This window comes from Martes martes, assembly GCF_963455335.1.
Source record: "Martes martes genome assembly, chromosome: 1".
NCBI lineage: Eukaryota > Metazoa > Chordata > Mammalia > Carnivora > Mustelidae > Martes > Martes martes.
The window spans coordinates 38096451-38112647 of NC_137888.1; the positions used below are offsets into that span (position 1 = coordinate 38096451).

The following is a 16197-nucleotide window of genomic DNA, read 5'->3' on the forward strand; positions in this document are numbered from 1 at the left end:
AGACACAGTGAGAGAAGGAACACAAGCAGGGGGAGTGGGAAAGGGAGAAGCAGGCTTCCCGCTGAGCAGAGACACCCCCCCCCCCAATGTGGGGCTCGATCCCAGGACCCTGGGATCATGACCTGAGCTGAAGGCAGCTGATTAACAACTGAGCCACCCAGGTGCCCCTAGAATTGTTTCAAAAAGACACTCAACAACTAAGATAGAGGCCATTGCACACTAATGATATACTGAGGGTTAAACTTGCATACCTTTTCTAGGAGGAAATTTTTAATTTATATTTTTATGAACAAGGCTAGTGATTTTAGTGATTATTTTAGTGATTATTATAGAATTGCATGACGTTTTATTCTGATCTTCAAAATGCCTTTCAGTTTTTTTTTGTGGTACCTACAATTTAGAATTTGTGATTTAGTTTTTGATTAAAGTAAAGCATAGAATGATTACACTGGAGCTCATGAGTGAGTGATGATCAGAGCCTATCTATTCTTTGAGGCAGTATATAAGCTGTGGTGTATAGAGATGGACCGTGCTCTTATAAGACTAGTGTTTGGTGTCCAAATACAGGTTAACAACCACTGGGGTAAGATTAAAAAAAAACAAAATTAAAGAAAATATATTTTGAATGTAGTGTGACCTTGAAAATAAAAATTTATTTATTTATTTATTTGAGTGAGAGAAAGACAGAGACAGCACTTGCAGATAGAGGGACAGAAGGAGAAGGAGAAGTAGACTCCCTGATGTGCAGGGAGCCAAACATGGGCCTTGATCCCAGGACCCTGAAGATCATGACCTGAGCCAAAGTCAAACTAAGCCACCCCGGCACCCCTCAATACTACATTTTTTAAAGTTCAAGTTCTGAAGTCTGATAATGCTAGTTTGAAATTCAAATTACTTCCCTAAGTAACTTTATGCTAGTCACTCTAAACCTAATTTCCTCATCTGGAAAATGTACCTACTTCATATTTTCTGTAAGGATTAAATCAAATAATTTTTATAAGTGTTTGGCTTTCTATTATTATCATTGGGAGGGTAACATATACCTTATGACTGCAAACAAGTTTAGCAAATACTTTCTCTGAGGTCTATACATTATAAAAGGAAATTGAAAAACCTTGAGAATACAAATAGGAAACCAATGAAATATGTAAAAAATATATATAAAAAGATTGTTTGCTTTGTAATTTTGCTCAGGACTTACATTATTCACCAATACTGAAAAAAAATTGATCTTAAATTTGGTGTTTATGCTAAGTGAATCAGACTGAGAAAGACAAATACCTACTGTATGATTTCACTCATTTGTGGAATCTAAAAACCAAAACAAATGAATAAACAAACAAAAAGTAGAATCAGACCTTTAAATACAAAGAACAAACTGATGGTTGCCAGAGGGAAGGAATTGGGGTGGGGAGCAAAATGGTTGAAGAGAAGGGGTGCCTGGGTGGCTCAGAGGGTTAAAGCCTCTGCCTTCGGCTCAGGTCATGATCCTAGGGTCCTGGGATCGAGCCTCGCATCGGGCTCTCTGCTCCCCGGGGAGCCTGCTTCCTCCTCTCTCTCTGCCTGCCTCTCTGTCTACTTGTGATCTCTGTCTGTCAAATAAATTACAAAAAAAAAAATTTTTTAAATGATTGAAGGGGAAAGTGATATACAGGCTCCTAGTTATGGAATGAATAAGTCACAGGAATAAAGGACACAGCATCAGGAATATAGTAAATGATACTGTAGCATTGTATGGTGACAGATAGTAGCTACACTTGTGGTGGGCACAGCAAAGAGATATTGAATCACTGGGTTATACACTTGAGCCAAATATAACATTGTGTGTCAACTATACTCAGTAAAAAAATAAAAAATTTGATGATATTGGGAAAACAAAAATAATTTGTAAAATATTTTTTCTTTCCATTAATGAAAGATATAAATAAAACCTTTTTATCCTAAAGGAAACATCTCATGGAGACAATCTACTATAACTATGTAGTTATTTTTTGATTTGGCTTTTCTCAATTTAAACATGTTTTAAAATATACACTAAATGTAAGGACTATTACTGTATTTTTTTTATTGTTACTGTGATGATGATGATGATGATGATGATTTTAGCCTTTGTCAAATTTACCAGAATTACGTAAAGGGGGACATTTTATTTTATTTTATTTTTTAGAGATCTATTTATTTAATTTAGAGAGAAAGAAAGAGAGACAGAGTGAAAGCACAAAGCGGGGAAGTGCAGAGGGAGAGAAATTCTCAAACAGACTTCCTGCTGAGCATAGAACCCCATCTGGGGCTGGATCCCACCACCAGAGATCAGGACCAGAGCCAAAATCAAGAGTCAGAGTTTTAACCAACTGAACCACCTAGGTACCCCAAAAGGGGACATTTTAAAGATTAGATAACATATGAAGCAAAACCAAACTTGATAGTTAACTTAATGGTTAATGAACATGAAATGAGATATTAATATTAATTCCCTCACTAAGTTGTATAGTTTTATATTAAGTCATCATGTTTGACTTAATCTATACATTGTCTATTAATGTATGTTTGTTAAATAAACACTCAGTGCTTAGGCCATCCCACAGTGGATTTATAAAATCTGAAACAACTTTACATTAATGTGTTCATTTCATTATCTACTCTTTCTTTTTGCATCCCTGTGATGAATTCTATTCATGGTGACATAATAAATTTTCTTTAATTTACCAAAAACAGAAACAACTTGAAAATGTTTAGAAACGCAATGGGTACTGGTTTTTCATTTTTATTTTAAATAATGATTTGGAGCCTTTTTCTTTTTTTTTTTTTTTTAAAGATTTTATTTATTTATTTGACAGACAGAGATCACAAGTAGGCAGAGAGGCAGGCCAAGAGAGAAAGGAGGAAGCAGGCTCCCTGCTGAGCAGAGAGCCCGATGCGGGACTCGATCCCAGGACCCTGGGATCATGACCTGAGCCGAAAGCAGAGGCTTTAACCCACTGAGCCACCCAGGTTCCCATGGAGCCTTTTTCTTTAAATGTGCTTTCAGAACTGTCAAAATTTTCTAGGTAGTCATGAAATTTAACACGTGGCCTTCCTGATGCCTTTCCTAAATATTCCATCTCCAGTGTCGAAGCTATCAACTAGCTAAATTTATCTTTGTCTCCCACAGCACGGCTAACTCTATCACTGTTGAATTAAAACTATGCATTTTACATCACTGTATCAGACCATTAAATACAAGAGCACTTCATGTGATAAATTATTATAATTATTTTAATTGTTATAAATTCCAAATTATAAATTCCTTCATTCCCTAAGTATTTTGTAATTATTCTAAGAATTAGAATAAAATATTGGAGAAACAATTATTTTAAGCTAAAATATAAGTAAGAATAAATGAGATAGAGAAAATGCACTTAAAGTAATGTACTATAGAGTCTACAGTTGTAGAAATTTATGAATTAGAATATAAGCAAAAATATTGATGTTATTATCTATACTTCTACTGCAACCTTTTTCTTTTACTTAAGATTTTCCTTGTGGCTCAACTTCATAATAGAGACATTTTGCTTCTAATAGCTCCCTGATCCATTCAGTTTTATCCACTGCCAAATATCTTCTAAACCTTGGTTCTGACCCTGATACTCCCTTGATTATAAACTTCGGATGGTGTCTTATTGCCTCTAACATGGTGTCCAGATTCTTTAGCCTGATACTGAAGGTTTTGAAAATATACCCCTCTAAAACATTGCTTTTGGCACCTCTTTAGAGATAATGCATCCTAGAGTTTACATTATTTCTAGATGTCTCACATATAACTCATATACAGTCCACATTCTTCTTTTCGTCAACCCCTTGTTCACCTCTTTGTTTGAATTCCCTTATTTTCTCTACCTCTAGAAAAAATTTGTCAGCTCAAGTATTATGTATTCTTTGAATTGTTTTAAGTGCCACTTCTCTGGGTAACTTCCTTTGTTTCTGACAAATACATATAATCTCTTCCTCAATAACACCCATAATACACTGTCAGAGTGCTATGTTGCTTTCAGTTTTGAATTTTGCATGATTTTGAACTATACATAATTTATCTTTCTGCTTTGGATTAAATTACCATAGGCTACTATATTTGTGGGTATATAACACTTGACTAGTAGTAGCAATGGGTCTTATACCCACACTAATTTGTATATATTTGTTGAATAAATAAAAGATTGACACAAAAATAATTTTTCATTAGAATCAAAAGGAATTTAACAAACTGTTGAAGGAAAAGTACCTGATAGTTTTGAGCATTCTTTGCATAATGTTGTGAGTTAAAAGGGAAGTTAAAAGTTTGAGTTTTATTGTAAAATTACAAACAGGGGAAAAATTGGACACTTTAGAAAAAATCAGTCTTACACAGAGGAAATACATAACAGCTGAAATGGTTCTACTTAACTCTTGGTATATCAACATGAAAAGTGGTCAACCTTGAGGTATAGACTGAGTTTGCTTTGTAGCTTTTTACTTCAGGAAAGTATTATAATGGCCTTTCTCAGAGTATTCAATACTTCCTTCATTTCAGAAGTAGAGATATGAGATATAAGAATAGACCAAGCATCCCATATAAATGTACACGGTTTCATAGTTCTCTGGTCATTCCCAATCCATTGTAACAAGGAAGAGCCATATAGGTAATGAATAGAGTGAAGGTAAACATTTTACAGGAGGCTACTATTGACATCTTGGGCCAGGTAATTCTTTGTTGTGAAGGGGATATCTTTTGTACTGTAGGATGTTCAGTAACCTTCCTATCCTCTATCCATTAGACGCTAATGATATTCCTTCTATATGTCCTCCATGTTGTAACAAGCAAAAATATCTCCAGATATTGCCAAATGTCCTTGGGTGTGGGGTGCACAATTGCCTCTAACTGAGAACTATTATTTATTTTAGAGTAAACTTCAAAGTGGCTTCAGAAATTTGCATAGGTGACTAATTTTCTTTAGTATTAATGTAATTACCAAGAGATACTTGTAAGGGTGCTAATTAAATTATTTTTTTCCAGAAACTTCTATAAAATAACATTGCTATAAAGCAAAGAATCATAACTCTTTCATTTACAAAATACTTAAAAGTTTCTAAATTTTCCTTAATAGAAATTTGCTGTGGGAATATTTCTATATTATTTTAAAGAGAAGAGAAATATGTTGCTGAGAAGGATATATCATAATAAATAAGGGAATATATTTCTCTATTTTTAAAATATTTTCCCAGTTTTATTGATAAATAATTTTGATATATAATTGACATATAACACTGTATTAATTTAAGGTATATAGTATAATTATTCAGTATATATATATAAATGATTACTATAATGTTTATTTAACATCATCACTGCACATAGTTAAAATAATTTTTCTTGTTATGAGAAGTTTTAAGATCTGTTCTCTTAGCAATTTTCAAATACACATATAGTATTACTAACTATAGGCATCATGCTACACATTATATCTTCAAAACTTAAAAATCTTGTAACTGGAAGTCTGTACCTTTTAACCTCCTTCACTCAAAAGAATATTTTCATCTGCTGAAGAGATGTGAGGGGGAGATGTAATACATAAAAACAAAAGAAGAAGAAGAGGAGGAGATTATCAGGCAGACTGACATATGGTTTATACATAGAATTCAGTAACATTGCCAGATAGGTTTTATAACTTACAGATCATATAGAGTAAAAGCAAATCTTTTGCCAGTTTCCAATCCAGCCAAATAGAGAAAAGAGTTGGTTTTAAAGAATGATAGAGGACACAGAGGTTACTACAAAAGCGCTAGCAATTCCTAGCGTCATCTAAGAGGGAAAAGGACACACAAGCTTATTGACGTAAGTGAAGATCAGAGAACAAGTTTCAAACTGCGTAAATGATTTATGATTATGTAACTAGGGTGAATGACTCCTCTGAGACTTACCTTCATGTTCTACACAATAGGTCAACAACATAACCTTCCTGGTATGCTGTAGGAGAGAGTTCTCTGAGCCAATAGATACAGAATATTTACAACAATGACTATTATTTACTAAGTATTTGCCCAATTTTCATTACCATTAGAAGATTAACTATAACAAGTGAATTTGATTTATAAAACACTAGTGGTTGGAAAATATTATTAAAATTCATTACTCATTCATTTATTCAACAAATATTTAATTGAGGGCCAGGAGTTATTCTAGAACCAAGGATAAAGCAGTGAACAATGTAGACACTGCTCAGATGAATTTGCTTTTCTAAGAATATACTAAATACTCTGTAGCATCATTTATGAAAACTAACACCAGAGCTTTAGGTGTTACACTGTGAATGTTATAATGTTATGTTACAATTCTGGTGAAATAATGGATATAAATGGGTAATGGTACTATGACTCATATGCTCTAGGATCTATACAAATGTTAAATGAATTATTTGGGACTACTCATAGGAAATAACTTTTCTGAACCCATAAAATGATCAAGATATTTTGCTTTTAACCAAGGATCCACATAATGTCATGGACAATGCAACTGACTGTTGTTTTAAGTTATAAACCACCTTTGTTCACTCAATATATTATACAATATGGAATGATACAGTATGCTGATAGTAGATATTAGTTTACAATTGCTTCTCTTATTTGGCAATTTTTTCATCATCCATAACAGACTGATGTTCTTTATAATCTTAAATTTCTGTTTTATTTCTTTTGTTATGGAAGAGGTAAGGTTTTTTTTCTTTTTTTATTGATAAAACATTTGATTTAAAACTTCTTTTTATTCATCTACAGAGCTCTTAGTGATGGATAAACATTGAACCCCTGACACTAAATACTTTAAGAGCTTGTGCGTTTAAGATTGTCCATTAGGTGGTTTAATAGTAGCTGTATCACTGATCTTTTCTCCTTTCTAAAATCTTTGTTAAGGATATAGAAAATCCATTTCACTGGATCAATATCTTCACTTTGATTCAAATTCTGAGTTGTTCAAATAAAACAAGAGGTGTCCTTACTGCCAAGTTCGTAAAGCTTTTAAAATTTTGATTAAAAAAAGAATCATTTGTGCATCAATCTATCTCTTGATAGTAATTGTGCCTGTTTCTAAAGGAAACCCAAAATTTGTCAGATAAGTAAAAGAAATAACACTTAAGACTAAAGTGTGTTTTCCTTTCACATTTTAATAATTTTAAAAATAAATTTTAAAGAGAGATATTTTTCCTACAAAAATCTTAGAAAGGAGATATTGTGCTTTTAAAAAGCTGCATATTTTTTGCTTGTTTGCTAGGAAGCACTGAAATATAATTTGTGGATGAATGAATATATCCCTATTTTCTATATTCTTATTCAAACTTTCTCATTTTCTTGCATTTTGAAAGAAATAAGAAGCAACTCATTCATTTATACTTTGAACATTTAAAGAGCTCTTACATTTAAGGCATTTTCTTAGGAGATGACAACATACAATTAGATAGGTTAAGATCTTGGATCCTGAATGCTCAAAATGTAGTGAATGAAATAACCATATAAAAAATATATATATTTTGCTAAGTGTAGTGTTTTATAATAATAGTATATATCCTGTATTCTAAAATAATTTAAACCTAATTATTTACTGTTCTCTGCCATTTGTATGTTTTTTATATATGATGGGCATTAGATCTTGTGTAAAATATATATGATTCTAGGTAGATATGTTCAATAAATATGGTGTTAGAGTTCATTTACTTGAAGACATTTTAAAACAGAAATTATTTTTAAAAAGCTGAAACAAAGCTAAGATAAATTGATAGCAATAATAATGCATTTTTACTAACCCCCTTTTACTATTATTAATTGGTACAATGTAATACATTATATTAGTAATTTGAAATACATATCCACAAAGAACTGAAGAATGTTACTCTGTTTTGTGAAGAAGTGGTTTATTTGTAACATGAATATTTAAGATTAATTTTACATACAACAAACACCAAAAGGTTTCAATTAAACCCTTTTTAGTATTTTAGGATTAATATATCAAACCAATAAAAAAGTATAAGGAAATCCTTAGCGTATTCATTCATTTAATAATTTATTTATTAAGCACAGATTTTGTGTAAAGCATTATGCAAGATACTGAAGATATAGCCATGACTGTTTAAAAATTATACCAAGGTGATAAAGAACATGTAGAAGAGGCATCTGATCAGACTCGAGGGTAAGGAATGAATGCCCTCAAAAATGTTTGAGCTGAGATTCAAGAGTTAAATAAACTCTCCCAGAATGGAATATTCCAGATAATTTGTATAAAATTCATTCAAAGAATGAAAATGAATGTTAGAAGGCAAGAGAGGGGGCTTCTTGGTGGCTCAATTGGTTAAGCATCTGCCTTTGGCTCAGGTCATGATCTCAAGATCCTGGGATCAAGCCCTTTGTTAGGCTCACTGCTCAGCCGGGAGTTTGCTTTCCTTCTCCTCTTGCTTGTATTTGCTTACACTCTCTCTCAAGTAAATAAATAAAATCTTAAAAAAAAAAAAAAAAAGGCAAGACAATAAAGAAATGTACAGATCACATGAGACCTAAAGGCTATACTAATGATTTTGCTTTCAGTCTTAAGAGCAAAGATGAAGCATTCAGGGTTTTAACCAGAACATTGCTGTTATCAGATTTATCTGTATTTTTTCATAAAGATTTTATTTATTTATTTTAGAAACAAAGAGATAGCATGAGCAAAGGGGAGGGTCAAAGGGATAGGAAGAGAGTCCCAAGCAGACTTCACATGTAGTGTGGAATCCAATCTGAGGCTCCATCTTACAACCTGAGATCATGACTCGAGCTGAAATTAAGAGTCAGACGCTCAACTTACTGAGCCATCCAGGTGCCCCTGTCAGATTTATGTTTTGAGAAGACAACTTTGTTTAGTTCTAAAAATCCTATTTTAGGGAGACAAAAACTGACATGAGAGAGAAAGAGACCATTCACTATCGCTGTAAACTAGATAAAAGAAGTAGTTGTGGAGCTATAAGAAAGAAATGAGCAGATTTGAAAACTATTCAGAACATAGATCAACCAGAATTAATTAATTGGTTGAAGATAGAAATCCAAGGAAACAGGGGGTGTCTGGTGTATGTAGCTGGATGGAGGCTGGCAGGATCTACAGAACAAGAGATTGCCAGTTAAAGAACATGGAGGTAATGGTTGGAGAGCTGGAGTTCATTTTGGACGTGGTAAAGGCACCATGTCTTTTAGACATCTGAGGGGACATGTCAAATGGGTGCTGCATATATTTCAGTGTAGCTTGTGGTAGAGAATTTCCTCTAGAATATAAACCTGAGAATGACTGGTTACTACCTAGAATCTAAAGAGATGGGTGTGGCTTAAAGGATCCAGCCAAAATTAACATGAGAACCGATCATGAATTCCATTCTTGGTGATCTCAGTATTTAAAGGCTAAATGCAAAAAGACAACAGAACCTGAGAAAGAGTAGCCAAAGATATAAGAGTTGAATCAGAAACATGTGGGGGTAGGGGGACACAGAAAGTGGGGTATTGTGAAATCTAGCAAACATAATTTGTAGACATAGAAACTAATCAACATTTTGAATAATTCTGAAGTAAAATAAAAGAACATTGTATCATATCCCTTGATTTTGGTTACTTTAGAGGTTATTTGGTGGTCTTCCTGAAAGTTTGTAGAAATACATGCAAAACATATTATTTGCTCTAGCATTTTCTTGTAACTAAAATTCTGTATTTTGGATATAAATGGAATCCTGAATCATGCCTCCAGGGATAATGTGTCATACAAATTCTCACCTTTAATAAATTGCTTAAACAAAAACTGGCAAAGCTAAGAGAAATCAAGCCATATTCTGTTTTCCTCTATTCTAACAGCTACCTGTCATTAATATTTTACCTTAATGAAGCAGATACTAGTGGTGACTTGCCCATATCCCTTTAGCAAACACCATTTTTGTGCACTGAGTTGACTAAGCATGCCAGGGAAGTAACCTTCCGCCTCCCTTCGGAGTAATCCTCAACCAAACACTAATGAAAATTGGTAAATATTCCTTAAATACTCCTGTCCCTTGCTCATCAAGTAAGATAACTCTGAGGCATGCCCTATATTGTCTCTCAGAGTTCCATAGCAGAATCAGATCCTGGTTGCCCATCATGTCATCTGCTCAATAGCGCATTCTTTATTTACTTCCTTCTCTTCCTGTCTCACATTCCAGTCCTTCCTAATATCACACCCATAAAAGATGTGTCTCGGGGTCTGTTTGTTAGATTTCTGTATTTGTCAGAACAAAACTAATAACATGTATATATAGAAAAGGAGACTCACACAGTTATGAAGGCTGCAAATCCCAAGACCGGTAGGCTGAGTTGCCAAGCTAGAAACCCAGAAGAGCTGATGATTTAGTTCCAGTCTGAGGCCAAAACAGGAAAAAAAGCTATCTTCTAGCTTGGAAGTCATCAGACAGGAAGAATTCTCTCCTATTTGGGGAAGGATCAGCTTTTTTGTTTTATCCAAACCTTCAACTCATCTGACGAGGCCCAGACACTTTAGGGAGAGCAATCTGTTTCACTTGGTCTACTGATTTACATGTTGATCTCTTATAGGGGTACCTGGGTAGCTCATTGGGTTAAGTGTCTGACTCTTGATTGCAGCTCAGGTCATGATCTCAGGGTTGTGGGATCAAGCCTAGGGTTGGACTCAATGCTGGGTATGGAGCCTGCTTAAGATTCTCCACCTGCGTCTCCCCATACTTGTGCTCTCTAAATCAATCAGTCAGTCAATCAGTCAAATCTTAACAAAAAAAAAAAAAAAAAAAGTCCATCTCTTACAAAAATACTGTCACTGAAATACCCAGAATAATGTTAAGGCAGGTATCTGAGCACCCCATGGTCCAGTCAAGTTGACACAAAATTAACCATCACAGACACCCAAGTTAACACAACTCTCTTCTCTAGAATCACACTTTGTGAGCTTTTTTTCTTCCACTTTTTTTTCCTCTGGAACTGAATCTTGCTTTTGCTTGTCAGGATGAAATACATTTTGCTATATGCATATATGTTCAAAGTTCAAAAGACAATAGACCTAATTTTCCAGAATAATTTTGGCTCATACTTGCTACCCTGTATAATTGTTGACATTTCGCCTTCACTTTTTGAAGAAAACATTATACAATTATCCTAGTCAATAACTGATTCCGTAAACATGATGGTGATAATCAAAAAATTGCTGAAGTATAATTTAATCCTTTATTAAATTATTTTTTCCTACCATTTAAAAATGTATGATGAAAATGTGTCCTATTTTGTCAAGTTTCCCCCTGCCTTGGGTTATTTCACACTGAAATCTTTACCATAATCTATAAGGAATCCCTATTTGCAACCAGGATATTATTGTTGATTACCAAGAATGTATTTTCCTGCTTAAAAGATTGAAAAAAAAGTATTGAAAATCTGTAAATAATTCATAAGTATGATGTAAGGCCTTCCACAGGATCTTATTTTACTGTTTGATATATGACAAGTCTGAGTAATATTTTCCTGAAGTAACCTAAAAGTAACCTGAAAGTTATACTGTTGATAGATACTTATTTAATTGGTTCAAAATCAGAGTGTGGGTATAACCCCGTGTGGTTCAATTCTTCCATCATCCCTAAGGGAAGGGTGAAAATAATCATGACTGTCTGGAATGTTTAGAGCCTATTTTGTTTATTGTTGAGGATGCAGAGGTAAGAGCAGGATGCTATTCCATGTTGATACGAATTTCATGTTGTGTTGGCCACACAATGCCAAGACTAGCAAAGTCTCATAGAGCACTGAGCATATTTACATTGTCTCCTTTTTTAAGTTTATTTTCCATTTCTTCTATGAAATAGGTGTCTATGTGTTGATTAAACAGTATCAAATGTGGCACAAAAGCTATACAAATTAATGTCAAAAAGTATTTTTGAATCCTCTTTTACCAAGGATGATTTTATTTTTAAATCGAAATTTAGGGCGCCTGGGTGGCTCAGTGGATTAAAGCCTCTGCCTTTGGCTCGGGTCATGATCTCAGGGTCCTGGGATCGAGCCCCGCATCGGGCTCTCTGCTCAGCAGGGAGCCTGCTTCCTCCTCTCTCTCTCTCTCTCTCTCTCTGCCTGCCTGCATATCTGTGATCTCTGTCTGTCAAATAAATAAATAAAATCTTTAAAAAATAAAAAAATAAAAAAATAAAATAAAATAAATAAATCAAAATTTAAAAAAATTACAATTGTTGCCTTATATATAACAAAAGGTTAACTTTTAGTAATTTCTACACAATTATTTTAAATTATTTGCTGACTGTACATTAGAGCAAACAACATGTGCTAAGTGCTGCATTACTGCATTTTCTTTCTTTTTTTTTTTTTAAGATTTTATTTATTTATTTGACAGAGAGACAGATCCCAAGTAGGCAGAGGCAGGCAGAGAGAGAGGGGAAAGAAGGCTCCCTGCTGAGCAGAGAGCCGGATATGAGGCTCCATCCCAGGACCCTGAGATCATGACCTGAGCTGAAGGCAGGGGCTTAACCCACTGAGCCACCCAGGCGCCCCTGCATTCCTGCATTTTCAAAAAGATTTCGCATAATGCTTATGAGACAGTAGTTGATCCTGAGTTCTTGAGGGTTCTTTATTGTGAATCCTGGTATTCCTGCAACAGAAAAGTGTTGTTATTCAAATGTACATAAATGCACTTGGCCCATAATAATAGTATTCATAGCTGTCTATAAATAGTTGAAGAAACAATTGTATGAAATGCTTGATATTCATCTGAACCACATTTTGCAATTTCAGTTTTATATTCAGATTTCAGAAATAATACTACAGCAGGGTTCATAAGATATTCAGATATCTTTGTTAGCTTTCCATAGACAGGATGGTAGCTTCTTAAAATTGTATATTGTGTTTCACCAAATCTCAGAAATCCTTTGTAAACATACACAATAATAAGAAAAAGCCTGAACATATGCCATGATATACAATTATGAAATGTATATATTTATGTGTATTTAGTGACCTTTCTTAATATTCCTTTTCATTCTTTTTCTAGATACACCATCAGTTAAGATTATACCATCCACTCCTTTTCCACAAGAAGGACAGCCATTAATTTTGACTTGTGAATCCAAAGGAAAACCACTGTAAGTGATTTAATGAGCACTAAAGTTTTTCACTTTTTCCTCCTATCGTGCTTTGATTTCAGACTTTAACTGAAGAAATCCGCTGTTTTTTTGTCTTTTCTTGGTGGGCAAAGTGATCTCTAGAACAGAAATCCCCTGAACCATGTCTTCATTAAGTATCTGTGGAAGACTGGTCTTTTACTTTGTCATCTAGTGAAGTTTCTGGGAAGGTTTCCAGCTGTGATTTTTTTCCCTTTTATTTCTAGTAAGATATTTCAACCTGTAAGGAAAGTGGGCTTAATCAGTCACTGTTTACATCATAAGACTGATAGACGTTACACATTGCTAAATTTAGTTCTTCTATGAAAATCTTTGAAAATACTGAAGCATCCTCAAAATATTCTCAAGTTTTAAAGTTAAATGGGAAATCGTTTTCATAAGAAGGGAAATCACATCTACATTTCTAATGTAGCCCCAAGGGACATAATTTGTGAATGTGAGATGTTTCAACATTTTCAATTATAAAATAATTTCATTATTAGAATATATAGTTCTAATATTTGACTTTGTGACATTCATGTTTATAAACAACTAACTCATAGAAAATCTTTTTTATACAAAATTCGAGCATAGATTACCCAAATATGCATGACTCAAAGACTATTTGACAGCACTTTGATCTTTCTAATATGGTAATAGTCTAGGTTGTACTGAAAGTCATTTATTTGAATTTTTTAAAAGCTTCCAATTGATTTGCAATTTGTTTAAATTTTAATAGGAGGAATTTAATTGTTTTCCATGTAAAACTATATGGGCTAGCTTTTGTGCAAATCAAGTTAAGTTACTAAAAAGTTATTTCTAATAGAAATTTAGATTTCTTATTATTACATAAGTAATTTTTCTAAAGGACCATTAAGGCAGAATCCTGAAATTTGAACTTCTTCAGTTGTATGATATTACAATTTTAACACACTAAGTGAATTCACATTTTCTTTATCAAAGTTTTGTTATTTTAAAACTATTCTGGCTTCCAGTATTATTTTCTAAAGACACAAACATATGAAGAATATTCGATAACTTAATCCACTATTTTTCTTCTATCTTTTAAGAAACATTTAAGACATTTTATACTCTGAAAGGAACAAACTTTTTCATAGTAGCTTTACGAAATGTATTCTGTGCAATTCACTTTCCTAGCTCTTACTTTCTGATAAGATTAAATTGCTTGTATAAGACATTTTTCAACGGCAGTATGCTGAGTGTGACAGTGCATTTAGGTATTATAGCTTTAATAAGAGCTTTTGGCTACAAGTTCAGTACTCTTAACTAGAAAAAGAAGTGTAATAGACTCTACTCAGCTTTAGACATACTAAAATCCTAATTTCGTTAGTCCTGATTCTATGTATCTCCCAACAGAATTTCTTGCCTAACTTTTCCTTCCATCCGCACACCTGTTGCTTTCACATATTATTTCCCACGTCAGTCTGTTCCTCCTCTCTCTCTATTTGCTTCAGCTTCTACTGTTGTTTTGTTTGTTTGTTTGCTTTTCTTCCTCCTCATAATCTCAGAGGTCAGCATATGGGGCTGTGAAGGAACATGATCATGATGAAGGCATCGCAAGGGAGTTTTACTTTTAACTTTTCTTCATTGATCTGCCCCAAAGTACATATGTGTACATTGGGAATATGTGTACAACTTATACAATTACATAAGGTTGGGAAACACAGTATTCGAATGCTTGGAAATAAATATACCCCTGTTCAAAGAGTATCTAATTACTTGTCAAGGATCTACTCTTTGGTTCCATATCTACTCCCAATAGCAGAAACAGCGTTTTGTTTTGTTTTTTAAAGATTTTATTTTTTTGAGAGAGAGAGAGAGAGAGATTGAAAGAGAGAGAGAGAGGGACACCTGGGTGGCTCAGTGGGTTAAGCCTCTGCCTTCAACTCAGGTCATGATCTCAGGGTCCTGGGATTGAGCCCCGCATCAGGCTCTCTGCTCATCAGGGAACCTGCTTCCTCCCTCTCTCTCTGCCTGCCTCTCTGCCTACTTGTGATCTCTGTCTGTCAAATAAATAAATAAAATCTTTAAAAAAAAATGAAAGAGAGAGAGAACAGGCAGGGGAGAGAGGGAGAAGCAGGTCCCCGCTGAGGGTGGAGCCCAATGCCAGACTTGAATGGGTCCCAGAATCGTGGGATCATGACCTGAGCCAAAGGCAGATGTTTAACCAACTGAGTCATCCAGTCATCCCATTAATTCAGATGACCTGAGATCTTTTTTAATTTTTTCTGTAAGATTTCATTTGTTTGAGAGAGAGGGGGGTAGTGAGAGACAGCCTGAGTAGGGGTAGGGGCAGAGGCAGAAGCAGGCCCCTGAAGTGGGACTCCATCCCAGGACCCTGGGATTATGACCTGAATGGAAAGTAGATGCTCAACTGACTGAGCCACCCAGGCACCCCAGAAATGGCTTTTAATTTATGTGAATAATTAACTTGTGAGGTCTAGGTAGTTAGATCTTCAGGTAGTCCATTCTCCTCAGCTCGAATGTGGTGGAATAGATGTGTTTTATTGTGGGTCTCTGTTTCAGCTACCGAGGAGTAAGTTTGGATGTGTGATACTCCTCTGCACAGCAGATGAATGAAAAGTGCAGTAGCCTCTCATTTGTTTATTTCACTTAAGAATACAAAGGTTCCAGAAGTTTGGGGAATATAACATGTTACCTTTGTCAGAAGGATCCTGATTAATATCACTGTGAAGGAAGTAAAGGAAATAAGAAAGACCCCTTATTTTATGGAAATCTAAAGCTGCTCAGCAATGTTCCCCAAATTTCCTTTATTCGTCCAGGTTTAAAATGGATGACTCAGGATTTGCACTCAGTTCAGTCATTGCCCCAACCTTACGTTCTTTCAGCTATTTTCTGCTACTTCAGTTGTTGAGACTAAATTGTCCCTTATGTTAGACAAAGTAACTTTTGAAAAAGTATTTAGCACTGAAGATGAACCCTGGAGCCTGAAGGTGGAAACGTGGCTAGTCCTAAGAAATGTTTTACTGTTGCCATCCTCTTTTATCAG

The 16197-nt window shown here is 34.4% G+C and overlaps 1 protein-coding gene across 7 annotated transcripts in view; it reads left to right on the forward strand.

The window, feature by feature from the left end:
* The window catches only part of CADM2 (cell adhesion molecule 2), a gene marked incomplete at both ends in the record, with an annotated part of 1059071 nt that overhangs the window by 930160 nt on the left and 112714 nt on the right, over window positions 1-16197 (forward strand). For all 7 annotated transcript variants that reach the window (XM_080813985.1, XM_080813987.1, XM_080813989.1 and 4 more), the window contains one exon: window positions 13058-13148. In XM_080813985.1, the coding sequence (XP_080670111.1) occupies window positions 13058-13148 (91 nt within the window). The remainder of the gene's footprint in view (window positions 1-13057; window positions 13149-16197) is intronic.